Source organism: Hyaena hyaena, unplaced genomic scaffold, assembly GCF_003009895.1.
Source record: "Hyaena hyaena isolate Hyena2069 unplaced genomic scaffold, ASM300989v1 scaffold_128, whole genome shotgun sequence".
NCBI lineage: Eukaryota > Metazoa > Chordata > Mammalia > Carnivora > Hyaenidae > Hyaena > Hyaena hyaena.
The window spans coordinates 3,043,604-3,071,387 of NW_024080760.1; the positions used below are offsets into that span (position 1 = coordinate 3,043,604).

Here is a 27,784-nt window from a genome sequence, read left to right on the forward strand (position 1 = left end):
TGAGGATTTAGCTTCCCTCTCTCTACCTCTCTCCCCTCCCCATCTCTTTCTCACACACATGCCCCCCCTTCCAACACATATCCATTCTTTCATCTCCCTAATATAGCAGCAACACCATAAATTTAGTTAGTGTTTACATTACTATGTTTATATAGGTGAATTTACAGTTGAGCCATGTGTATACTATGATTACTTATTCCAATGGAGTATTTTATTTTTCTTGGTGTTCATAATGATCTAGTTTTTTTCTCTGCTTAGTTCTCATTGTATTTATCTCAGACACACAGATAATTCATCTATCATTTTCACCTCTGGACCTGCTCCAATCTCGACTAGTTGGTTAGCTGTCCCACCTTGAGGCAGAGTTGACATGCTGGAATTCTGCTTCACCATCATCCTAGGAATTTCCTTCACCTCCCTTTTATGGTCGGCTCTGTTATCTGATACCTTTATCTTTTTTCCCTTAGGTTTACTCCCTGAGTTTTGATGGAGCACATCTTCTGATAGCTTCCTGAGAAAAAGTGCAATGTAGAAGAAATTTCAATACTTGCACATCCAAAAAGATTTTTTTTAATCCTCATACTTCACTTTCTTGGTATAGAATTCTAGATTGAAATTATTTTACCTCAGGGAAAAAATATATATGTATATATATTTAAGGTCATTTTGAGAGAGGGAGAAAGAGAGTGGGAGGGGGAGAGAGAGAGTGAGAGAAAGAGAATCCCAAGCAGACTCCTCACTGCCAGCACAGAGTCCAATGTGGAACTCGAACTCATGAACCCTGCGATCAAGATCTGAGCTGTAACCAAAAGTTGGATGCTTAACTGACTGAGCCACCCAGGTGCCCCTACCTCGGAAGTTCAAGGGCATTGCCCTAATGCCTTCCCATTTTTCATGATGTTGTTGAAAAGTGTCATTCCATTGTAATTCTTAATTATTTATATGGACTTCTTTTTTTCTCTCATTGGAAATTGTGTAGGATGCTTCTTTGAACCCAGTGTTCTGAATTTCACAATAACAACCACTGGAGTGAGCTCATTTTCATTCATTGTTTTGGTATTTAATTGAAAATTCATGTCTTTCAGATCTATAAAATTATACTGAATTATTGGTTCAATGATTTTCTCTCATCGCTCCAATTATTCAGATATTGGATCCATTAAACCAGCAGTCTGACTTTTGCACAAATTTCCCATTTTTCATCTCTATATCATTTTCGCTCTGGTCTTGGAGAAGAAATTTTCAAGTTTATTTTCTATCCTTTTAATGTTATTTTTCATTTGTTATCAAATTCTTGATCTCTAAGCTTTCCTTTTTTGTATTCTAAATGCTGCTTTTTAAAAATAGCAATCCCATTCTTGTTTTACAGACACCATATCTTTTATCTGAGAATATTAATGATATTTTTTAAAGTTTTCTTTTCCATCTCTCCCTATCTATTGAGTGTAATCAATTCTGTTCCTTCCAAGTTTTTTTTTTTTTCCCTTGTTCTACCTTTTTTTTTTTTTTTTTTTTTTTTGGCTTCTATCATTAACTTTCTTCAAGCTGTTGACGACCCCAGTCTCTCTGATCACATTTAAGAGAGGTGCATGTAAAAACTCAGTGTAAGCTCCAAGCACGCGTACAAAGCTTGTCAACTGGAGGCTGTACTATAGAGTTATCTGGGTTTCCTCTTCAGACTCTTTAGGTCGCTTCCCTTAGACAAATCAGATTCTCCAGGGAAGAGCCTCCTTATCTTCTTCCTGGGGGAATCAGCCTGATGCCTTTATTCTGGGGGTCAAGAAGAGGATGAGGGCTGGGGATGTGTGTTCAACATATACAATATCTTCCTTCCCACTCTGTCAATATGGAGCCTCTGATCTTTCCTGGAATTGGTGTCTAATCTAAAACTCGGGTGAAAAGGGGGCAGCCAATCTCGTGTGGTGAGAATGGATCTATCTACTTCCAAACAAACTTTCGGTCCATCCTGCTATATTCAGTCCCACTTTTACCTCTATTTCTTTTTTTTTTTTTTAATATTTATTTATTTTTGAGAGAGAGAGAGACAGAGCGTGATCACGGGAGGGGCAGAGAGAGACTGAGACATAGAATCTGAAGCGGGTTCCAGGCTCTGAGCTGTCACGGGGGCTCGAACTCACCAACCGTGAGATCATGACCTGAGCTCAAGTCGGAGGCTTAACCGACTGAGCCACCCAGGTGCCCCACCTCTATTTCCAGAGGTACTGACTGCTACCAATTTCAGAGCCATTGAGAGGTTTTGGGAATATATTAATATATCACTTTGGATCTTATTTTCTTAATTGCTGCCTTAGGATTCGGCTTTCTTAAGGCACCCTGTCAATTATTCCCTTTACCCTGACTTTCCAATTTTCAAATTTTTGTTACCATTTCCCCTCTTAATTTGTATGTTCTTCTGGTTTATACTCTGAGAAGTCCCTGTATTGTAGCTGTAGTGGCACTTTGGAATGAAATGTTAAATTCAATTTAACCAGAAGTCTGCTAAACTTTAGAAGTAGGTGTCATTGAACTCTCCTTCCTCTTTCTTCCCCTTCATCCTGAGTTTCAATTTTATGGATTTTTTTGTGTTGTCCTCACTGATCACTCAGAAAAGAACTTAACAAATTCATTCGCCTTGAAATGTAAGGAATGCCAGGATTTGATGGGCTATCTTTCCCAAGGGTATTTTAATTTTTAGCAGGGGTTAAGTTTCTTATTTGGCTTAAGCCAAAGGAATAAGGAAATGAAGTTCTAATTTAGAAATTTTAGGTCCCCATTTCTAAGTGTTTTGGAGGCCAGGGAAGCCTGTATTATGCTTTCTGAAATCACACCTTGTTGAAGGAGGTCCAGCTGTGCCCAAGCATATGGCTGGTGATAATGCTGGCATCACTCCCGGCTATTTAGGATGAGAAGAAGTAAGGGTAGCTGTTCAATCATAATTTTAGTGCAACTTGCATGTCTTGGAACCGAGATATCAGGTAGATGAAATCATCATCCCAAATACTGATATTAATCTGGAACAAAACATTTTTTATTATGTTTGTAATAAGTATACAAAGACAGGCATCATCAAATCCAAACAACTCTAAGTACGCCTGTGTTAAACAGACCCCTATATTCAATTAGTGGTTGTAAGGCATTATGAAAATACAAAATACCACATAACTGTACGACAATTAGGTCAGGAAAATAATTATGGCTAATAATATGACTAACCACCTTAGGCTGTATGCATAATAAAAAAAAATACATGCTCTTGGTTGAAGCAGACACCATTAGCCAAAATTTGGTAGGGAGCACATTTTCATTTTTAGGAAACAACACAGGACACCTCCAGCATTCTGGAGCCTAGTACCCAGAAAATGAAAGCCAAATTTGTTTGCAAGGATGCAAGCCACAAAAACAGAGACAAAAAGAAGACAAAACTACAGCTAGTCCCCGGCTTACAATGGTTCGACTTAACATCTTTGGACTTTATGATGGTGTGAGAACGACACACATTCAGTAGAAACTACACTTGGAATCTTATGTGGGTCTGTTCCCAGGCTGGTAATATGCCGTAGGGTATTCTTGTGACGTTGCGCAGCAATGGCAACCATGGCTCCCAGTCAGCCACTGGATCACAGAGTAAACAAACGATGCACTTAAAATCATTCTGCTTTTCAGTTGCAGTAGTTTTCAATGAATTACAGAAGGTATCCACTCACAGGCTTTGTGTTAGATGATTTTGATCAACTGGAGTTAATGTAGGTGTGGGTGTTCTGAGCACATGTAGGTAGGCAGGTAGGGAGGGAGAGTGATGTTCAGTATGTTAAGTGTATTAAACGCATTTTGACCTCAGATAGTTTCAACTTAGGAGGGAATCATAGTCAGGGGAGATCTGTAGTTAAACTTCCTCCTTAAACCTTGACTTCTGGTCCTATTATTTTGTTAAATACTACTGTTACTACTGCTACTAATGGTAATACCAAATGCCAATGTATTGCTTACTGTAGATGTAACATGGTTACCGAAGTATTTTATATATGTTAATAAACCCCACACAACCTCCTGTGGTGGGTGCTAGACTCCCCAATTCTGCAGGTGAAGAAACTAAAGCGCACAGAGATAAAATAATTTGCCATGGTGAGTGGCAGAGCTGGGGTTTAAATTTAGGCTACCCACCTCCAGAGACTGGCTTATAACACCACTCCACTGCCACTTTCTGCTTGTTTTTCCTGTTCAACTAATTCAATTACAAATGCACATTTTCATCACTGGTTACGCAAAACTTACTCCACCCTCACCTTATCAAGAACTTAACGGTCCTTCTGATAAAATACCATTTCTAGCAAAAACAAACACAAAGTTCTCCAGGATCTGAACATTTTCGTAACTTGTATCAACCCAACCTACGATTTACCAGCCTGAATTGTGTTTCTTCAAAGCTTGACTAATATACTGTTGCATGTTTCTTAAAAATAAGAAACCTCCAGCCAGGTAGTACTTATATTGTAGCCCCTCTCACCTGGCCTGTGCATTTGGCCAATCCCTTCAGATTCTTTCCGTTTTCCAACGTCAGCTGCTAAACAGAATAGAAAATACAATACTGAAGGCCCTGCACCAATCAAACATGTTACAAACTATTCACTGAACCATCTTACCCTGTGTCCATTTGGGGCTTCCTGTTTTAATGTTGAATAATTAACAATGAATAATAATATATTTTCCAGTTAGCAAAGCCATTTCGGCAACATGAGTTGAGTTGTTCTCATTCTTAGCGTTTAAGTGCACGGTCCATTTCTGCTTTAGGAATACTTTCCTGTTTCTTACCAGTCTCCCAAATCTGCCCTTAAAGGACCAACCTCCGGAATATTCTGCACGGATACGGCTGCGTCTCCCTACAAGACCCGCCTGCCACTTCCCACTTCCCCTGGAGAAACAAAACTGAGGCCTGGCTGAATTTTTCAAACGCGAGGGCGACCGTGTCCGCGGCGCCCGGGAGCCGGGGGAGGCCTGTGGCCGCGCTCCCGCCCCCCGCTCCCCGCTCCCCGCGGGCCGCGGCCTCCGGCGCCTCCCCCGCCTCCCCGGGCCGCGGCGGCGCCCCCTGCAGGCCGCGGCGGGCAGAGCGGGCGGAAGGAACCCGAGCCGGGCTGCCACCGTGTCCGAGCCGGAGCCGCAGCCGCCGCCGGAGCGTCGCGGGGCCCGGGAGTCCGTGCCGAACGCCCTCGTCGCCGCCCGCCGCGTCCCAGCGCCCGCCGGAGCCGCCGCGCCGCCCGCACACCCCGAAGCGGCCGGGCCCGGGCCCGCCTCGGCCCTCTGCTCGTCCTCTCCGCCCGCACCGGCCTTCACTCTGGAGCGGCCCCGGCAGCCGCAGCAGGGGCGGCGGCGGCGGATCGAGGAGCTCTCCAGGTCGTCCCGGGAGAGGCTGCTGCAGTCCCGGGACAAGATGTTCTCCAAGTTCACCTCCATCCTGCAGCACGCCGTGGAGGCGGTAAGGCCGCGGGGCAGCGGGCGCACGACAGGCCGGGGATGGCGGCGGCCTACGCTCCCGGCGGCCTCGGCCCGCGGCCTCCGCGGCCCGGTTCCCGCGGAGGGGCGAGGCCGGGGCGGGCGCTCCGGGGCCCCGCGGGGCCGTCGGGGCGCCGGGGCCGAGAGGCCTGGCTCGGAGCGGGCCGCCTCCTCGCCGACCTGCCCGGGCCGGCGCGGGTCCCCGTGCGCCCCCGGCGGAGGCGGTGGGCGGGGGGTGTCCCGGCAGGACCGGCCCTCGCGGCCGGATTCCTTGATGGGCCCGGGGGTGGGGGGCCGGGAGCACCTGGCCGGGCCGTAGCGCGCTCCCCGGGACTCCCGGACCGTTAACCTGCTCTGGAAAAAGGCGATCACCGTGGAGCAGGACAAAAGAAACGGCCAGACACGGCTCCGGCTTGGGTTTGGCTTGCTGTTGTGTTGACTTTGGAAGGTGGGGTGGGCAGGAAGGTGTGCCCCGGCCGGGGGCGGGGGGCGACCCTGCGAGGAGGCGGCCCGCGGACCCCAGTTCCTAATGCTGCCGGCTTTGCCTTCGCTGGGCTCGCGGCCCAACTTAGCTGCGCTGTGAATTGGGAGTTTGGAGGGTCCGGTCGAGGATGGATGGGGTCTAGACCGCTATCGAGCCTTCGCAGGGCAGCGAGGCCATCTGTTTCCTTTCTTGTTCTCTCTTCCTGGACGCTCCCCTTTGAGGATTTTAGACACCAGCGCACGCTTTCGGATACCCTGACACTAACACAAATGTAGTAACTAAAGAGGAAATGTCTTGCTGCCTTTTTAATAATAAGAGGTCCAGTTTGCTTTCCTTTGGTTGTTCCTCTTTACTCAGGGAGAGTTGCCCAAACTGAAAAATGCGTCCTGTGGGAGAAACCAGTACTTTGCTAATTTAAAAAAAAAAAAAAAATGTCCTTCTCTTTCTACGTTTAGACTGTGTCATATAGCACATTAAAATTCGCACAACTTAAAAGAAAAGCCAGTTGCAATAGCACAGTTTTTGTGGTCAGATAAAAATAAAATGGGTTTTTAAAATTAAGTAGGAGAAGAAAACTTTAGTACCGTTTTTATTTTAAGTGATATGTGGGAAGTGTTTAAAAATCATTTAAGCTCTACTACAAATTCTTGGGAAAACATATGTATCAAATCAAGAAAGAGGGTTTTTTTTGAATGAAGAGCAGTTATTACACACGAGGGAGATGACAGTTTTAGACTTTAGGACAGCTTTTAATTTTCCTTTCTTGTACACAGTCGGCAGCATCTTTTCATGAAACGACTTTAACTGAAATTTCTGAAAACAGTGACGTATACATTTTGTACTATCTTTTGACTTAAAATACCAGGAATCATTTAATCTTAACATTGGATACAGGTTAATATTGAGATCATTGGAAATAAAAAAGTGTATTGCATTGTTTAGATCCTTTTCATATCAGGCTGATATTTACAGAAATAAATACTTAGAAAAAAAAAGATGGTTTTCATATTGTCCCAGTAAAGAGTCATTTTTATCCTGACGCCCGTGTTTTCTGTCCTTGTTATCTTTTTGTAACTGTATATGCTAGCAGCTACCAATATCCATGTGAATTGCCTGTCTTTGTAATATCCAGCTTCCTGACTTGGCTAAAGTGAGGAAAAGTTAAGAGTGGATTATAATCACCCAGACCTAGTAACTGATACATTGCATTTAGAAAACTAATGTTTTTATTTTCTTAGAGTTAATGTTTTCAGCTGTGATACCTTCTTCCAGTTTACCTTGATAGGAGTTACTTCTGACATTTTGGCATGCTAACTTTTTTGTTTTCCTTTTTACATTCTCTCTTGGGAATGAACTCATACGTAATGATAAGTAAGCCATCTTTGTGGTATTTGAAGAATGTTTTTTTCCTAGCCCAAGATTGGTTTCCATTTTTTCAGTTCTATTTATTTGCCTGACATTTTCTTCTGTAAACTACTTTTACCACTCATCAGTTCATTTTGTTAGCTTTTCTTTGTACTCCTTTTAATTTGTATGCCCAACTAGCATTTTCTTTTCTTTTTCCAATTAGTATTTTCTGATACAGTTTTGCAATTAACATAATTATCCTGATTTGTCAGAGGTGGGACATTATCCTATGTGCTGATGCTGACATGACCTTTTTTCAATTGTGTTGCTGTTTCAACCATTTTGATATTATTACTTTATAGGTTTCTTTGTTCAGTTGGTTCAGCCTTCAAATGGTTTTTTTTAGGGTTGACCAGATTAACATTCAAATGAGGTTTACACGCAGAGTGTTCCTTATTGTTTACTTAATGGTTTCTCCTCACTTCCTGTTAACTAATACAAGGAAAAAATATAAATGAGATATTTTCAAGGTTAATATTTGAAATTATGAGTTCTTAAGCAGATAGACTGCATTTTGAGTTTAGGAAAGAAATTTATACCTTGATCAAAACCAAAAACTGTAACATACCTCTTGCTTCCCTTTTCAGAAATGAATCTTCCCTCAGAGTAAAAATGATTGGCCAGTACATTTTGCAATGAATCCATTTTGTTAGCTTGTTACCACATGTCACAAGGGTGAAATCAGGCCTCTCTGGTAGTTAGTTCCGAGGCTGGACTAGATCATACAAGGACAGTTTCTCCAAAGTACAAATAAAACACTCTGCACTTAGTACAATTCAATATTTGTTGAGGGCCTAGTCTGTCCTAGGTGATCTGCCAGGGACTGGTTGTTTTTAAATTTCAGCAGTTTTGCCCTTTAGGGGGCAGATTTATTGTAAGAGGATAAGGGAAGGAAGTTTTTATCAACTTTAACTAATTAATTCAATGGAATTCATCTTTCAGGATTTGAATCTTTTCAAATTACAGTCAAGAGTTGATGATTGTTGAAACCAGTAATTTATGAAGAGCTAGTCTGCCCTGGCAATTAACACTTCAAATCAAACATCTGTAGTGTTTTCTTAAGTGTATTCTTTTCTGACGAGATCTCTAACTTGAGTTGTTCAGCAAACGTTTTATGAGCCTACCATGAAAGCCGGTGCAGAGGAAACAAGGTATACCTGCGTCCTTGCTCACAGTGCTTACAGTCTAATTTAGGAAACAAAACAAATACACAAATTAAAGATTGAACAGTGCAGGAGAGTGCTGTACAGAGCCCCTAGAGCTGAATAGAACAGGGTTTCAGTCCTTCGGCCGGCCCTTCCTTCCACGTGGGTCAAGTTACTTAATCCTTGTACATTTTCAATTTCATTGTAAAATGGAAATAATGAAACCTATCTCATGGGATTCTTGTGATAATTTAAATGACATAATATAGGTGAAGTGCCTAGTGCAGTGCCTGGTACCTAGTAAGTGCTTCATAACTGTGAACCATTACTATTAATTTTTGGATGATTGTTCAGCCAGTGAGTTCTATGGAGGCAAGCAGTTAGGATCAGAGCACTTGGAGAAGGCCCTTTGGAGGAAGGGAGGCTTGGGCCCGCCTTGGGAGAGGCAGGGAAGATAGGAGGGGCCTTAGGGAAGAGGTTGGGAGGAAGAAGCACTTAGGAGATCAGGGCCTGGAGTGTTGCTGCTGCACAGGGGGGAGTGAGCAGATGGGGCTTCGGTGGCATATGGGGCACTCTCCTCTGGGTTACCACCCTGGGTCCTTCTGTCTGCTCTGGCTTTTGGAGAAAGACAGTCTGAGTTTCGAGTTACAAGCAGTGTTTCCTTTGGGTGAGCCAATTAACTGGCTTTGGGAAAAATCGGGATTTATTGTAAGATAATTTAAGACCATCTAGGAAGTGTAAACTGTGAATGAAGCACTGTGTCCGGCACACAACTGCTTATTAAATGGGAGCAACTGCTGTGTCATTCACTTCTTCACTCAGTAAATACTATAGAGTGCCTACTCTGTGCCACCACCGAGTCGGAAACCAGGAATTCAGTGATGAAAAAGATGCCATAGTCAATCCCAGCCCTTGTAGAGTTGACCATCCAGTGGAGGTCAGCAGTGACAGATATGGGATCAGGGCTAAGAGAGCGAGCAAGCCTACTGGGAGAGGGTGCCACAGCATGTGGCAAGAGCTGTGTCCTTGGCCAGAAGTCTGGCAAGGCTTCCCAGGGAAAGCCACGTCCAAGGTCAAGTTTTTGTTTCGAGTTTTGGTTGGGAGTGTTACTGCATGAATTTTCAGAAATTTAATCTGTGTTTTGTAAAAAAGTTAATGCAAATTAGAATCCTCTGATGTGGATTCACACACCTCTTCCTTTTTAAAATTTTTACCCATCGCATAAATGTGTATTTTACGCAAAGATAAAACAGGTGATTTGCATGTTAGAATTAGTAATGAAAGACAATTTTAGTAGGAAGTTTTACATATAAATAAGGAAATTTATTCATGTTGGAACAAGATTGTTACTAACCTAAGTTATTAGCAATTTGGAACTTGTCTCACCGTCTACTGAAACATAAATAGGTTTCTTATTTAAATCAGCCTTCTGGGAGAGAGACTCACAGGTAAGCCACACTAGCCTGCATTGAATTTGACAGGAACAACAAAGGTCCCAACACAATCCTGTGAGACCTCTGATTTAGTGACTTGGAAATGGAGTCAAGTCCCACAAGTAAAATAACCAGGAACAAGGATGCTATAATTCCTTATATACCAAGGTGATGCCCTTGAAAAACTTAACAAATTGCAATATTTACATTTAAGAAATTAGGGGCTTTTTTTTGAGACGCCAGATTTCATTTGAGTTTGTCCTAATTGTTAATACATTTAACTATCTACATAAACGATGGTGTATAAAAAACCAGGTCCCCCAAAACAAGACAGTGTTGCTATATTTTGAAGACGATCCTAAAAACAAGTAGCTGATTAAAACAGATTTTTTTTTTAATCTTAAAAGTTTCAAGAAGGTTATTCTATTTTCCAAAGGTCACACTTTCTAATTTTCTTCCTAATTTTTTTCTCCATGTCTCCCAAATATCTTCCCTCCCCATGTTCTTCTTGAAGGATAACAATCCCAAAGGTTTTAATCTCTTTTGTTAAAGATATTAAAGCTTTTTAAAAGATTTCATAGCTCTCCATTTGGAAACGAGGTGAATACTAACAGTCAACCCAGTGCAATTCTGAACGGTGCACCCAGGCAAGCGGAAGAGTTCGTGTGAGAATGTTCGCGATGCCCTAAAGACATTTCATCTTTGGGATTGACACCCTTAAGGTGTCCAGGACCAATGTTTATAATTTGCCCAATCATTTTGAGATGGTTTTGATGAGATTTCGTACTTTAAGGTCTATGAGTGAGGCCACCAAGAAATCAAAACGGAACAGGTAGTACACGAGTAACATGACCTCTTAGCTCATTGGTGTAGACGAAGGAGATGGAAATGAAAGATGACTGTGCCATGCATTAGGTTCCCAGAATAGAAACCTGGCTGTCTTTAAGTAAGCCAGGGCAACTGCAAACTTTCTGACCGAAATTCATTGGGCTGTAGTAGGACTAGGTTGCGGGGGGAGCATTCTCTCGCTCACTCTATTTTAGGAAAAGACAGTGTTGTGGAAGGTGCAACCAGGTCTATTTCTATCCGTTTTACACACATTTGGAATACTTGGCAGGTTTGCTGTGAGACGGCCAAAGGGATATAATTTTGGCCTTAAAAATGTTTGAAGTAAATTTTAAAGCTAAAATGTAAAACATTTATGGCTTTGTGGAATTTAAATTGGTAGTGTCTTGTTCACATAGGTATTTTGCTAAAAATAAGCACTGCCTAAGCCAGGCTTAAAAAGAAAAGATTTACATCCGTATGTCACTGAAAGTAGGGAACAATTTTAATCTGATTACAGGGTTGACTTTGGCATGTGTGTTCGTAGTGGTGACGTGTAACTAATTACATCGCAGCTTTTTACGGTTTTGTGTTTCAAAGTCCTGGGTACGAAGATCCCTGGTTATTGCTAATTTCATTTCACTGATATTTTAAATAAGACATTGCATATTTTCATTTCACAGTTACTTTTCAAGCTATACGTAGTTACTAGTTTCAGGGAGGGAAAAAAAGAATCCTAGTTGTTATAGTTTAATAATAATATTGATAAATGTGTTTTTCCTCTTTCTTAATCATTTTTACTTTCTTGACTGTGTTTCTCTTCGATATCTGACATATAGCATCGAATTAAAGCTCATCCCTGTTTTTTATGCTGCTTTGTGTTATTAGTAGACAAATATAGAGTTATACTGTATGGGAAATGTTTCATGCCATTTTCTTAATCGTTGTGGTCTTTTTGTGTGTGTTTGTGTGTCTGTGCAGCTTGCACCTTCTCTTCCTTTACAAGAAGATTTTGTTTATCACTGGAAGGCAATTACCCATTACTACATAGAGACATCGGGTAAGAAACAAAGCTAATGTTAATTGAACAGAAAATTTATAAAATACTAAAATATGTTTCAAATTAGTTTTCAAAGATGTTTTATATTTAAATATATAGACATGTTATTTTACTTCTAGTTCTTCTTTTAGATTCATTTTTAAAAATGTGTCTATTGAGTACCTGCTATGCATCGGCATTGTTCTAGGCCTGGGTGATAGAATGAACAGTAAATCAAACAGGCGAAATCCCTGTCCTAAGAGAGGTTATATATTGACTATGTAGAAGCGAACGGTAACACAAATACATATAGTGTGTCAGGTGGCAGGTAGTGAGGGGAAAATGAAGCCGGCTAAGGGGATAGAAGTATATACATGGGGCGAAGGGGTGCAGCTGGCTCTGGGAAGTTAGAGAAGGCCTCATTGCCCAAGCTGACCTCTCAGTTGGAATCAGAAGCAGAGAGAAAATAAATCTGGGGGGCTGGTGTCAGGAAGAGTACTGAGTGCAAAAACCCTGAGGCTGGAGCACGCAGTGTGCTCGGCATATGCTAGGAACTTCAAGAAAGCTGGTGTGGCTAGAGCAAGGTGAACAAGGAGGGAAGCCTGAGGAGGTGACATCAGACAGGAGTGGGGTACCTTCACAAAGGGCCTTGTAAGCTGTTATAAGGGCTTTAGCTTTTACCCAAGGTAGGAAGCTTGAATTAGAGGGTTTTGAGTGGCGGTGTAACATAGTCTGTTTTAAAGGGACCACTTTGGCTTCTGTGAACAAAATTAGATCTAAAGAATGCAGAGGTGGTGCTGTAGAACCATTAGGGGACTTTTGGAATGGTCTAAGCAATGATGGTGGCTTAAACCAGCGTGGAGCTGGTAAGAAGTGATGGTATTCTGAATATATTTTGCAGAAAGCTTTGTTGATGGATTGAATGTTGGGTGTGAGAAGCTGAGTCAAGGAAACTCCAAGTTTTTGGACTTGGGCAGTTGGAAAATAGAAAGACCACTTAGCAGAGCAGGCAGACTGTAGGAGGAGCAGGTTTGTGAGAATGTTTTGGACGTGTTATATTTGAGATGCCAGTTACATTCCAATTGGATTTGTCAAGTAGACCGTTGGAAATAGGAATCTGGAATTCAAGGTGGAGGACTAAGCCAGAGATATGAAATTGAAGTCATCACCTTTGGGTAGGATTTAAAGCCATGGGATTGGATGAGATGTTCTAGGCAGTAAGGATAGATGGAAGAGAGAAGGTGTTCAGAAATGGAGCTGTTGGTCTTAATGTTCAGAGGTTAGGATGATGAGAATAGTAATAAAAGATACCACTTTTGCCAGTGGGGTGGCAGACACCCAAGGTAGAATGGTGTCCTGGGATTTGGAAGAGGGAGAAAAAGATTAATTGTGTCAATTGATGGTGATGCCTGGGTAATGAAGACTAAGAAAGGATCTTTGGACTTAGCCACGAGGAGCTCATTAGTGGACTTGATAAGAGCCATTTTAATAGCAAGGAAGAGAGAGAAGACCTGATTGGAGTAGGTTTAAAAGAAAATGGGCAGAGAACCTGTGTAGACAATGTGTATAGATTGCTCTCTTATGTCAGGGGAAAGGTGAGCCGAGAAGTAGAGCAGTAGCCAGAGGGAGATGTGGTGTCAAGAGATGAATTTATTTATGTGTATATATATGTAATCTCTACACCTACAATCCAGAGATCAAGAGTCATATGCTTTTCCAACAGAGCCAGCCAGTTGCCCTTCAAGAAAGGGCTTCAAAACATTTTTTTAAAGATGGAAGATACTGCAATTTGTACTTTGACAGAATGATAGAGCAGGGAGGGAAAGGTGGACAAGGGTTAGATACCATAATTTCTGAGCCATACCCTTAACTAGGCAGGGGGGATGGGGTCTAGTGCACACATGAAGGCTTAGCCTTAATAGGCCTGTGGACAGGCCATCCATTAAATAAGGTAGAAAGCAGAGCATACAAGTATAGGTTCAGAAAGAGGGTGGATGTGGTATACGGAGTCTTCAAAAGTTATTTTCTGGTTGCTTCTGTCTTTCTCAGTGAGTAGGAAGGATGGAGAGTAAGGGGAATATGAAATAAATTAGGTCAGAGGTTGACCAATTTTTTCTGTAAAGGGCCAGATGGTAAATATTTTAGGCTTTGTGGGCCCTGTGGCCTCTGTCGGAACTACTCCGTTCTGTTGTTGTAATGCAAAGGCAGCCATCAACAATAAGAAAAGAGTAACTTTCCTTTGTTCCATTACAACTTAAACACATGGCAAGACTGGATTTGTCCCATAGGCCAAAGTCTGGTGGCTCCTGAGATAGTCAGGCAAGCTGATGGGGTCATAGGTGATTCTTCTTTAAAAGAAAAAAATCCTTCATATGTGTGTAATAAGGAAAACTTAGACAAAAAAAAATATGTATAACTTTCCATGTAAAATAGGATTTCTACCTTAATTTGGATATTTAGACAGCAGACCTATTGGAAAGGTTTTTGAGAGGAGCTGCGTTTTCAATTGGTTATTCTTAGCCCATATGAATATTTCACCCCTCCATAGCTTTAAGGGAAATACTTTAAAAGAAAGGCCTTAAGTTCTTGCTTTTAATGATTTTTTTTAATAATGTAGTAGCAGAAACAAGTATGTACTTTATAATAAAATATGGGACAAATGTGTCTGCATCAGACACAGAAAACAAAGGGAAAAGTGGGAAGAGGCAATCTATAACCTGGATTTTATTTTAATTCTAAGTTTTTGTTTATTTATTTTGAGAGAGAGAATGAGTGTGAGCAAGGGAAGAGAGAAAATCTCAAGCAGACTCTGTGCTGTCAGCACAGAGCCCAAAGCAGGGCTCGATCCCACAACCCTGGGATCATGACCTGAGCTGAAATCAAGAGTCAGATTCTCAGCCGAATTCTGAGCCACCAGGCGCCCCTTTAACCTGGATTTTAAAGGATGAGTAAGAGGTTGCAAGATAGAAAAGGAGGGCAAAAGAGGTAGAAGGAGTAGCCAGTGCTGCACACAGAGACCCACATACAGCTTAGGAGAGATGAGGGTACATGGCAGAAACTACATCTTACCTTCCTAGGGAGCAAGGATTTTAATTTGTCAAGTCAAATTGACAGTTCATTTGTTTCTCAATTTAAAAAGCCTTTCTGTTCCTTTTTCTCCATTAATAACTGTAATCAGACCATGCTTGAACATTCAGTTTTCCCTGGAATGTTTATATAAAGTCTGCAATCAAAGGGGAAAATCATTAACAAAAAATTTCAAATAAGCTTACAAATTATCTTCTATTGGCTCCAGGCTTCTCATTTTAGAAGAATACAAAATGAGACATCTTAAGTTAACATTTTTGAATTCTTACTATGTGCTAAGGCATAGAGCTTTACACATGTCATTTCATTAAAATCCTACAACAACACTTACTGGTGTTGATTAGCCCCATTTTATGGGTGTTGGTGACTGAGGCTTGAATAGTTGGCCGAGGTCATCCAACTACAAGTGACTGAGCCAAGATTTGAAAGCAGGTTGTCTAACTCCAGGCCCCATGCTTTTCATACCTGTGATATATTATATCAAATTTGGTACATATATTCTCTTTGGAAACAAAGGTGACGTTTGTATTTCCATTGTTTTCCTCCATAGGGTTTAGTGTCATGGTTCACATTGTGTGTGTGTGTGTGTGTGTGTGTGTGTACAAACACATGCACACATACAGACAAAGCAACACACCAAAAACATAGCACACTAGGATTGTGTTGTACATACTATGAAGGTACTGAGTAAATGACAATAGAAAATAGAAACATAAGTAAGAACGTGGCATTTCCAAGTATATTTTGATGTTTATTTATTTTTATTTTGAGAGAGAGAGAGAGAGCGAGGGCATGCAAGCATAGGAGGGGCAGAGAGAATCCCAAGCAGGCTCCACAGAGCCCAACACAGGACCCGATCTCACAAACTTTGAGATCATGACCTGAGCTGAAATCAAAACTTGGATGCTTAACTGACTGAGCCACCCAGTATATTTTGTATTTAAATATTCTAGAAGACTTCACATTTTATTAAGAGTAATTTAACCCCTTTATTAAGAGTAATTTTAACAATAAGGGCAGGTTGATAAAACCATGTGATTTACAAGTCAAACTGTGAACTCTAAAGTATCGATTAATTTTTATCTTAAAAAATCAATAGTATTTGTGCAAATTCTCCTGAGAAGAAGCTTTAGCTTTGTGAGTAGTTGTCTGCTAATGAGAGACGTCCAAAAGTTTTCTTTGAGCTCCTCGTGTGTTCGCAAATGGAGATTAATTAGGGGCTATACGTGTCTGGCTTCTCAGTGTCACAGTGATTCAGTAGCAGTCAAAAACAGAACCTGTCCTTTCTGCACATCCTGCCTAATTCAGTTTAATGTTTAAAGGCCAACTTATTTCTATATAAAGAGACTTAAAATTCAGATCTTCTCAACTGGCTGATTGAAAAAAATTTTTTTTAATTGTAAGTGCATACAAAATTTTGGTGTTATATGTATTTTTTCTTGGTCGAGTTCCCATTTCCATATAAATGGCTCTTATTTTGAATTCTCATGCATGGAGATTAGTTAGTAGAATATATTTCAGAATATTGATTAATTTTTTTTTATAAGACTATGGCAAAAAGAATCCTCTGAATCCTGGCAAAGATAATTATACCATGAGTGTAAACTCAGGTGTATAGTTCAGATTTTTCTCAGTTTGAATCGGAATAGGGAAAATATCAAGAGCATTTTGGATACAAGTATGCAGTTTTAAAACATTTGAATGTTTGATGATTTTTTTTTTTTATTTAGATGATAAAGCCCCAGTGACAGATACAAATATCCCTTCTCATCTGGACCAGATGTTAGGTATTTTGCTACAAGAAGAACGGGAGCGAGAGTTCGGAGTGACAGGACCGTGCATGGAGTATTTGCTTCATCACAAGATCTTGGAAACATTATACACCTTAGGGAAAGCCGACGTAAGTTCCTAATCCATACTGTGTTCTTGGGCATGTAATAGACGTATTAATGTCTTAGAGATCGAGAAGCTGCCAAGTACTAAATTTAATTATAGAGGGACATATCAAGCACGGCAGGATTCAAGTCAGGATGGTGAAAAACAGAAAGCGTGCGGGCCGTGCGAATGTGACTTTCCGTAGAGCCCGCAAAGCCCCTAAATGCTCTAGACGACAACTGGCACTTAGGCTGCTTAGAGTTACAGTGTAAACAGTTTTGAAAATAAAGTCAAGTTCACGTACTCAGAGCCAAAGGACATGAGGAGGAACCCCGTGAGCGTTGTGTTATGAAAATAGGGATTCTTTTTCACAATCCTGAACGAGAATGTCACTATTATTCTGACATTACCTCTACTGCTGAGTGGAGCCAGTTTAAGTTTTTAGGCCTCAGGAATCTTGAGAAATCTTTGCCAAACTGATACTGTGGTATAAATAATATTCTTTACCAGGAAATTTTCAAATTGTGGGTGAAGGCAAGTTTCAAAGCCTGTGGTGATGTGAGGGATGGGGAAGAGCTTTGGCTTGCAGTTGTGAGGCCTGGCTTTGTCACTAATATGCTGTGATCTGCGGAGGCCCTTTGGTTCATCTGTCTCTTTAAAATCAAACACGTGGTCAGGGAAGGCCTCTACCAAGTCTAAAAACCTGTGGTTTCGTTCTGTGAATTTCTGTAATATATGTGAAAATCCAACTGACAAAAATAATGAATAAACATCTTGAAACACCAAATAGACTCATGAACAGTGGTATTAAGGACAGTTTGCTTTTAACCTAGTCTGTAATACTCCTAATTCATTTTAAGTTAAAGTCAGGCAATTTATATTTTAGAGACAGGACATCTGCTTCCGGTACCTCCCTGCTCTGTCGTGTGGGGAGAGGGGCTTTGCAACACTAAGTCGAATATAGATTAATTGGTTTTTGAGTGAATGTTAATCATTGTACCACTGGCAAATTAATTTTTATATTGTTGATTAAAACATTGTCAATGTTTTATCTGAATGATGCAAGGTATTTACTATCTAAAAAAATACTGTGCTTAAGATTATAGTCGATACTGTTTCCGGAGCGCATGATTGTGATGAGGCTGTGGAAATACTCATTTCTGTGACTGTTTTCATTGCGAGGCAGCATAGGCAGGTCAGTCATAGAACGTAGAACCTCGTTAGATTGTGGTCTCTTAACCCACAGAGTAAGTAACCATTTACCTCCTTTTCAGCAAAGATTTAAAACAACTGGTCTGTCATAAAAACTTCTTTATTAACTATTCCTTGTTTATAACAATCGTAATGTAAATAATTTTGCAACTAATGTAAAGCAGCATTGTTGGAATAAATCACAGCATTTTATACCAGAGGCTTCCTTTTATTTACATATGTGTGTTAGGAGGCTTTGTTTACTCCTACATCTCCGTGATGGAGGGTTATTGACCACCCGTTATTAGTGTAAGTAACAAGATTCTGCTTTTGCTTTAGCCATGGAGTTAACCATAAGAGCTTCATGTTTCGTAGCATTTAGAACCCAAGCAGGTTGATGTTGCCTGGACCAGAGTCTCACCAGTGTGTTATTACCATGCTGCTCATAATTACATTAGCCTGTGGATCCATAAGCTATATTATAGTCCCAGGTGTAGTTTTATTTCCAGAATACCAGTCATTAATACTTGATTGAGAATTTTATTCTGACGAACTCATTAGTTGGCCGACTGCTCTGCCTTTTGAGAGTGAAATATATTCACATATGTGTTTCTCCTGTTCTTTAATTTAAAGGCTTTTGAGTAAGTGTGTCTGCATTGTCTGTTTTCTTCTTGTCTGCGTTTCTTTTTTCGCATGCCCAGTGTCCTCCAGGAATGAAACAGCAGGTTCTGGTGTTCTATACTAAGCTCCTGGGAAGAATCCAGCAGCCATTACTTCCACACATTAATGTACACAGGCCAGTGCAGGTATTTTCTTCCCCTTACATAGAAGTCTTTGATTTGATTTCTTTCAGTGTATAAATTATTTAATATGATTTTTCTAAGAGTAAAAATAGTAAAGGAAGTTATTGTAAAAGTAACATGTAAATTAGCAAATACTTGAGCTTTTTGGTCTACCCGATGCTGTGTTATATATGCTTTTTATATTTTTCTTTTAAAATTGTACACGTTAATTTTTCCTTTAATTTATCTCTGTGGGGTCTCAAGGAGAGTTTGTTGTGTGCCTTATTAATTTTTTAGGCACTAATTGAAAAATTAGTAAATCTGTTAGGTTATAGGTGATAAATAGTGTTCTCTCTGAAAAATGCAAGGTATTTGCATTATTTGAAAAATGTAAATACTCTTATGACAAACAGATGGCTATTTACATACTTATAAAAAGTAACCTAAGTTTCAAAATTTGTTTTAAATTTTTTGACAGAAATTAATTCGACTCTGTGGTGAAGTCCTTGCAACACCAACAGAAAATGAAGAAATCCAGTTTCTCTGCATCGTGTGTGCAAAGCTGAAACAAAATCCCTACTTGGTTAATTTTTTCCTGGAGGTATGGTATACTTCTTGTCAGTCTTCAAAGCATGCTTATATTAAAATTATTTTGAGAATTGAATTCTGTAAGTAATATTGGAAGGAATTACATTTTGTGGGTATCATATGGCTCGTTTTACTTCCTAGAATTATTTTTCATTTAAGATTACCATTTTGCTTTAACTTGAAATTTTTTGAGGAAAACAATTTTCGAGAGAATAGCTGAACCAGATACATGGGGCAGCACAGGGCCTGGACAAATAGAGGCAAGGCTTAGCAGGAATGTGGTCGGAAGGGGGAAATCAGGGAGAGAGAAGTCACAGGCGTTTATGGGCTATCATGTTTTCAGCCAAGCGTGCGCTAATGTGGAGCGTGGGTAACCTGGCCTGGGGTAGGGATGGTGTGTGCAGGTTTGAACAGTATGTGCAACATCACGAGTTACCTCTCCAGCTTGAGATCACAGTTGGGATTGCTCTCGTATTCTGTACTGTCTTTTCTTACCCATAGTCATTGAATCATACTTATTACACCAATTGATATTTGGGTTTTACTTTTAATTAAAAAAAATTTTTTTATAGTTTATTAATTTTTGAGACAGAGAGTGACAGAGCATGAGTAGGGGAAGGGTAGAGGGAGGGGGAGACACAGAATCTGAAACAGGCTCCAGGCTCTGAGCTAGATGTCAGCACAGAGCCTGATGCGGATGAACCATGAGATCATGACCTGAGCCGAAGTTGGATGCTTAACTGACTGAGCCACCCAGGCACCCCGCGTTTTACTTCTAATTTTAAATTAGACCAATTTTTTTAAAGTTTATTTATTTTGAGAGAGAGAAAGAGAATGAGCACGCATGTGCGCCTGAGCAGGCGTGGGGCAGATTGAGAGGGAGAGAGAGAATTCCAGGCAGGCTCCATGCTGCCAGCATAGAGCCCAACACGGGGCTTGAACCCACCAACCACAAGAGCATGACCGGAGCCGAAATTAAGAGTCAGACGCTTAATCAACTGAGTCATCCAGTCGCCCCTAAATCAGATAATTTTTATGTATATTCTTCTTTCATTCACTTCTTTTTTTCAGCAGTGAAGTCATTAGGAATATTAGTAGAAAAAACAATTTTGATTTTTTGAAAAATCTGTTTTTCTTTTTTTGTTGTTTTTCTTTCCTCCTAGATTAGGTATAAGTTACATACAGTTCAGTTTCCCCTTTTGGGTCTACAGTTCTCTGAGTCTGACACACAGTTACGTAGCCACCACCACAGTCTAGCTACACAGCGGTTCCGCCACTCTCTCGCACGTCCCTTGTAGCCATCCATTCTCCCTGTCCCCAGCAGTCACTGGTGTGTTTCTGTCCCAGGTTTCGTCTTTTACAGAAAGTCACAAAAATGTAATCAGCGTTTGGGGTCTGGCTGTTCTCACTTGGCAGAATGCATTTCAGGTTCATTGACAAGTTTGGTCCTTGATATTGTTGAGTAGCATTCCACTGTGTTGGACGCACCACACTTGTTTATCCGTTCAACCAGTTGAGGGACTTTGGGTTGTTTCTCGTTTGGAGCAATTATGAATAAGCCACTCTGAACATTCTCACCCAGTTTTTTTGGCGTGTGGATTTAGGTTTTCACTTCACTTAGGCAAATACCAAACAGTAGGATTGCGGGATCCTGTGGCAAGTGTATATTGATTTTCATAAGAAACTGCCACACCATTTTACTAAATGGGCTTATCATTTTGCATCCCGTCTACAACATATGAGAGTTCCCGTTGTTCCACATCTTTGTCAGAGTTGAGTGTTGTCAAGGTTTGGTTTTGTTTTTAAAACTTTTAGCCAGTCTAGTGGGCAGATTTGTTTTCTATTTCACTTTACGGAGTAAGTCACCTGAGATCTGCTTCTGCACTCCTACTGAAGGCAGGTGGGCAGCCAAGCTGCCCCGTGGCATGGGTTTCAGTTTCTAGGTAAGGATGAGGATTGTGAACGCCAGTTTCTCGTGGTGTGCCTTCTGTTTTGAAAGTTGCTTCAAAATGACTGGAATACAGTTAGGAGTTCAGATTAAAAAAATTTTTTTTATTCTTATTCATTTTTTTAAGAGACAGAGGGAGCAAGCAGGGGAGGGACAGAGAGACAGGGAGACACAGAATCCAAAGCAGGCTTCAGGCCCTTGAGCTGTCTGCACAGAGCCCTATGTGGGGCTCAAACTCATGAACCATGAGATCATGACCTGAGCTGAAGTCGACCACTTAACCAACTGAGCCACCCAGGTGCCCCCAGATTTTAAGGACTTGTTCATTAGACTGATATTACAGTCCTTTTAGTTTTCGAAATAAATACATCGAGTATTTCCATCTGGCTAAGTCTGAGATGTTTCTTCTCAAAGTTCACTTTTACTAAAGTTTCCTTAGATACCCTGGTTACTTAAGTGCATGGATTTTTGCCCAAGCTTAAGCTTTAAGGACTTATCAGAATCTCTGAAACTTACTCAGAAGTGCACAGCCATAGATAAGAAATAGAGGAAATTTGTGGGCATATGTAGGGTGATAGTGAGATCTACTTTACTTACTTGTTGTCAGAGAAATGTTTGTATTTAGACCTCACTACAAAGAACCCCTTTTGGAATCAGTGACATGTCCCTAAAATGCCCCAGTCTTAAAGCACATACTCTCCAAAGCCTGAGGTGGTAGGCATCTTCATTTTCTCAAGACTATTCATAAGCCTTTAATGTAGTTATTACCGTCTCCCTGGCATTAGAGTTATTTAAGTGCATTTTATTTTCTCCTGCTGACCAATAATCTCCTTGAGGACAAGGACTCTGTCTCATTAATCTTTGGATTCCCGCAGCTTCTCTAGTATCCAGTATAACGTATAATAACTGCTTAAATAACACTATTGAATGAATGACCCCTTAGAGCAGTGCAGCTCTATTACTTGTAAGTATACAGCATAACAAAAGACCTTGCAGTTCTCATGCATGTGTCTCCTGAAATCTAATCTCTCTTTTCATCTATCAGCTACTATCTACATCTACTAAGGTTTAAATGCATATGGTCAATGAGTTAGAAACAGTCTTTGGCCTAAAGGAGTTTATAGTCTGGTGACAAGGTTAAGACTAATAGTCTGTCGTCTGAGGTAGAGTAAAGTGAGTATCATAAGGGTACAAAGTAAAAGTACCTTAAGCCTTGATAGAATGAAGGGATTGCATCTGCTCTTGGTGGCCAGGAAAGTCTTCATAGAAGAAACTACCTTTGATAGGAGCCTTGAGAGATGTTTAGAGAAGAAACAGAGAACATAAGTAAGGGAAGGAAGATATAGAAGTTTGTGGTGTGTTCAAGAAACAGTACAGTTAGGATATATGATAAGAGAAGGGCCTGAAGAAATAGACAAGGAATTGGTCAAAGGCTTTGAATGGCAGGACGAGGAACGTGGACATACCTGCAGTCACTGGGGAGCCATTGAAGATTTTTGAGCAGAGGTATTATTATTTGGTGACATCTGTGCCTTAAGTTAAATTGGTGGCAGCATCTTGTACAGTAGATTCCTTTGAGTGGAGAAGGAAAAGCAGAGGAACCAACTTGGCAGCTGGGGGAGTAGCCGCAATGAGTAGGAACACAGACTCGAGGTGGGAAACAGTGGGTTGGAATGAAGTGAGTATGTTCAGGAGACGCCTGAGGTGGATTCTGCATGGTCTTGGGCAGGAAAAAGAGAAAGGATGGCGAATGCCTGAACTCCTGAGCCAGCAAGGCTGTCACTAACAGACAGAACGGAGCCCTAGGGGAGCTTGTTTTGAGGGGAACATGGTAATTATGCTTCTGGATGTTCTGAGTCCTCGTATCCTGATGGAGATGACTGACAGGTATCTGGTCTTACAGATCTGTGATTTGGGAGCAAAGTCTGCGTTCAAGAGATTGGAGGTTGTGTGTGTATAAAAATACTTTGGCTGTCATTAAGATCCCGGAAGTGGAAAGGGAACAGTTCCAGTAAGGACCAAAGTGCAAGAGAAGGCAGCAGTTCCTCATCTCCTACAGAGCTTTTTATTTATTTTTTAAAAATTTTTTTTAATGTTTTATTTATTTCTAGGAGAGAGAGAGAGAGACAGCGTGAGCAGGGGAGGGTCAGAGAGAGAGGGAGTCACAGACTCTGAAACAGGCTCCAGGCTCCGAGCTGGCAGTCAGCACAGAGCCCGACGCGGGGCTCGAACCCACGAACCACGAGATCATGACCTAAGCGAAAGTCGGACGCTTAACCGACTAAGCCACCCAGGCGCCCCAGAGCTTTTTAAAAATGCAGGTTCCATCACAATGTTGGACACCTGAAATGAATGTAACATTGTCAACCATACTTCAGTAATGTAAACACATAGATAAAAATGTAGCTCCTTGGCTCCTCCCTGGATATTCTCATCTGGCAGGTCTGGGTGTGACCCAGGAGTCTGTATTTTTCTGAAGCCCCACAGAAGACCATGATGCCGACTGCTTGAGTCATACTTTGAGAAACACTAGTTTAAGGACAGAATGCTGGACTAAAATTATTCTTCTCTTCACCATTCTTATCTGAGATACCACCTCCAGCAATATTATTAGAATTTTAGATGGAATCGAATGTTTTCCATTCATAAAGATTGTGATTTGCAATTGATATTGTAGGAAATGGGGAAGTTCTATAGTTCTACAGAAGCGTTTTCTTTTAACATGTGCTCTGGGCTTGATTTCTTAAGAAGATTGGTCCACACTATATTTTTAACTGTAATAAAAATGATTTATAATAGCTATACTATAACGTTGGAAATAGAACTTTGAATTCATTTGCATTTAATGCACCTCTGTGATGGGTGAAATACGGTGTTAGTGCCTGTGGAGAAGCTGGTTTATGACTTCTAACCTGTGTGTGATTTGATTTTTGCACTCATGTTCAAATGGAAAACAAAATACTTTTTGCTTCAAAACAAATGATTACCTTCAGTGGAGATTCTTCTTCTGTCTGGGTGTGTGTGTTTTGGGGAGGTGGGGCCGATATTTCAAGTAAATCTTTCTTTTTTCATCAAGAACACTAATAAAAAGGTTCTGAGAGTGGCACTTGGGTAACTCAGTTAAGCGCCTGACTGTTGATTTCAGCTCAGACCAGGATCTCACACTTCGTGGGATTGAGTTCTGGTGTTGGGGTCCATGCTGACAACATGGAGATTGCTTGAGATTCTTTCTGTCCCTCTCTCTCTCTCTCAAAATAAATAAACGTTGGGGCACCTGGGTGGCTCAGTCGGTTAGGTGTCCGACTTCGGCTTAGGTTCTGATCTCTCAATCCATGAGTTCAAGCCCTGTGTGGGGCTCTGTGCTGACAGAACCTGGAGCCTGCTTTGATTTTTGTGTCTTCCTCTCTCTCTGCCCCTCCCCTGTTCATACTCTCTCTCTCGAAAATAAGGAAACATTGACAAAAAATTTTTTAATAAATAAATGTTAAAAAAAAGTCCTGAGAATATTGATTTCTTTTTATAAAGCAGAAGTACAAAGGAAAACATAGAAAAATCGTCATAGAAACCCATCTTAAAAGAATAAATGTGGAGGCTACATATTTTCAGTAGCCCAGTGAGGAGGAAACACTTAATTGCAATTGAAACCTCCTGAATCTTCTTTTTTTCCCCCCACTAACATGAGTTGTTTGCAGCAGCAGTCAAATAGTAATCACTAATGCTGCTCATTGCTTATGGTCATGGTACATTTTGTAGTTAGTGTGAAAAGTGTTCTAGATGCCTGTACAGTTTTAAAATATGTAGGGTTGCCGGGGTGGCTCAGTCATTTGGGTGTCTGACTTCAGCTCAGGTCATGATCTCACAGACATTGAATGTTAATTATCGAAAAACCGATAAAAATGTGATTTGTTTTATAAGTCTTTTGATAGGAATCTTACAGAACATGTGTTGTTTTTCAGAATAAGTTGAAATCATTGGCTTCCAAAGGAACACCTGATGTAATTTCAGAAGACACAGCAAAAGGTCAAGATTCCTTGTCAACAGACACGGGACAGTTGTGTCAGCCAGAGGAACTGTCTGGTGCCATGGGGCTGGAGCACACGGAGTTAGAAGATGAGCCTCCACACCAGATAGATGACCTGTCCACGAGCTTGGATAATCTCACCGTTACCTCCCTACCAGAGGCCACCGTCGTCCGTCCCAACCAGGATTACAACTTAGTGAATTCCTTGTTAAATCTTACTAGAAGTCCTGTGAGTCTCTTGCACTCTTTCCCCCACCTCCACAACCTGATCACAGTTACATGCATTTGAAATAGAAAAAAAAAAAAGAAAATCTATTCTTATTTTAGTGTAAAAACGTTCCATCTTTTTAAGTTGAATTTTTTCCAAACAACTTGACACACACCTAATTCAGGAATTGATGGGGTGTGTGTCCTTCCCCTCAGGACGGCCGAATAGCTGTGAAGGCCTGCGAGGGCTTGATGCTGTTAGTAAGTCTGCCGGAGCCCGCAGCCGCCAAGTGTCTCACGCAGAGCACCTGCCTGTGCGAACTGCTGACCGACAGACTGGCCTCGCTGTACAAGGCCCTACCTCAGTCCGTGGATCCCTTGGATATTGAGACCGTGGAAGCAATTAACTGGGGGTAAGGACCGTTCCTCGTATTTCCCCTTGCACTTTTAAGTTCCCTTCCTGTTTTGCAGTGACCTAGAAGTTTAGTGTTGGAAAATGGGTTGTTACTTGTGATCATTAAATGGGATTAATTTCTGAGACTAATTTTAAACTCGTTACCACTCAGGAATGAATTGGTATGGGAACAATCCAGCTGTTAGTTATTTTTCCACTCCAGTGATCAATTAAGACCTTAATTACATTAAAACCAATAACTTTATCTGATTTTTTCCCCCAAAAGACGGAGCATCCTTTTATAAATATATTCTATAGCCTCCAGAGGAGTCTTGTGTTTTGTGGCCTGTGCATGTAGACTTTCTCCTCTACCTTATTTTCTTTTTTTTTTACCCCTTCTACCCATCTTTTGGGGCTCCCCCTGATTCTCCTTGTAGGATATGATTATCACAGAACATTTATAAGTTTATAAAGCAGCATGAGGAAAATTGCTCCAAATCCCATCATGTATGAGCAGCCCAATATTTTAGTATAATAACCTGTTATAATTTTTCTGTGTATTTTTAACTCTTCCTTGGTTTGCCTTGCCTTGTCTTTTTTTTCCTCACTTTTTAAAATTTTAATTTATTAGAGAGTGAGTGTGAACAAAGTAGGGGCAGAGGGAGAGGGAGAGAGAATCCCAATCAGGCTCCATAATCAGCATGACCCCCCACATACTCAGGCTCGATCCCACAACCCTGGGGCCGTGACCAGAGCCAGAAGCAAGAAATGGATGCTCAACAAACAGCCATCGAGACCCCCCCATTTTTCTTCCCCCCCACCAGTATTCTGCCAACATCTGTAGGGCAGACCCAGTGGTTTACTTAACTGTTGTATTTTAAGGCAGAAAGAGAAGCAGGCTGCTTGTTTCTTTTTGCACACCTTCCTTTACCTTCCTTTCATCCCAGCGGGTGAGAACCTCCGACACTTCATGCCTGCCACTTGGTCGTACTTGTGGTGGAAGCCTGAGGAGCCATCTGTGTGGTTTTTCCTCCGCAGCTGTGTACTGTGTTAGTCTCTCTCTTCCCATTTGATGAATGAAAGTTATAACTTTGATTTAAAAGGTTTCCTTTTCGGGGCGCCTGGGTGGCTTAGTCGGTTAAGCGTCCGACTTTCGCTTGGGTCATGATCTCGCGGTTCGTGGGTTCGAGCCCCGCGTCGGGCTCTGTGCTGACTGCCAGCTCAGAGCCTGGAGCCTGTTTCAGAGTCTGTGCCTCCCTCTCTCTCTGACCCTCCCCTGTTCACGCTGTCTCTCTCTATCCTAGAAATAAAAAAAAAAGAAAAAAGGTTTCCTTTTACCCTTGGTTTTCTTTTTATAAAATCCACATCTGATAGTCATCCCGGGTTCCTGCGTAAATATATCTTACTGTGTAAGTTCATACACATACCTCATCTTTCCATATGTACTCAATTGGATGAATGCTTTCAGATAACTTTGAAGTAAGCCTTTTTCTCCCATGTCCACAGCTTGGACTCCTACAGCCATAAAGAAGATGCTTCAGCGTTTCCAGGAAAACGAGCCTTAATTTCATTTCTGTCCTGGTTTGATTATTGTGATCAACTCATAAAGGAAGCACAAAAGGTTTGAATTTTTTTGTTATTTACTGATAATTTTTATTTTTTTTATTTTTTTTATTTTTTTTTAAAATTTTTTTTTAATGTTTTATTTATTTCTAGGAGAGAGAGAGAGACAGCGTGAGCAGGGGAGGGTCAGAGAGAGAGGGAGTCACAGACTGAAACAGGCTCCAGGCTCTGAGCTGGCAGTCAGCACAGAGCCCAACGCGGGGCTCGAACCCACGAACGGCAAGATCATGACCCAAGCGAAAGTCGGA

General features: G+C 41.1%; 1 protein-coding gene across 1 annotated transcript in view; it reads left to right on the forward strand.

Moving 5' to 3' along the window:
• The first annotated feature begins 5,130 nt into the window (after positions 1-5,130).
• FHIP2A (FHF complex subunit HOOK interacting protein 2A) overlaps positions 5,131-27,784 on the forward strand; it is a 38,286-nt gene continuing 15,632 nt past the window's right edge. Inside the window, exons 1-8 of the mRNA XM_039237654.1 lie at positions 5,131-5,470; positions 11,763-11,841; positions 16,638-16,807; positions 18,675-18,779; positions 19,234-19,356; positions 25,248-25,541; positions 25,736-25,932; positions 27,420-27,534. Of these exons, the coding sequence (XP_039093585.1) occupies positions 5,426-5,470; positions 11,763-11,841; positions 16,638-16,807; positions 18,675-18,779; positions 19,234-19,356; positions 25,248-25,541; positions 25,736-25,932; positions 27,420-27,534 (1,128 nt within the window). The 5' untranslated portion in view covers positions 5,131-5,425. The remainder of the gene's footprint in view (positions 5,471-11,762; positions 11,842-16,637; positions 16,808-18,674; positions 18,780-19,233; positions 19,357-25,247; positions 25,542-25,735; positions 25,933-27,419; positions 27,535-27,784) is intronic.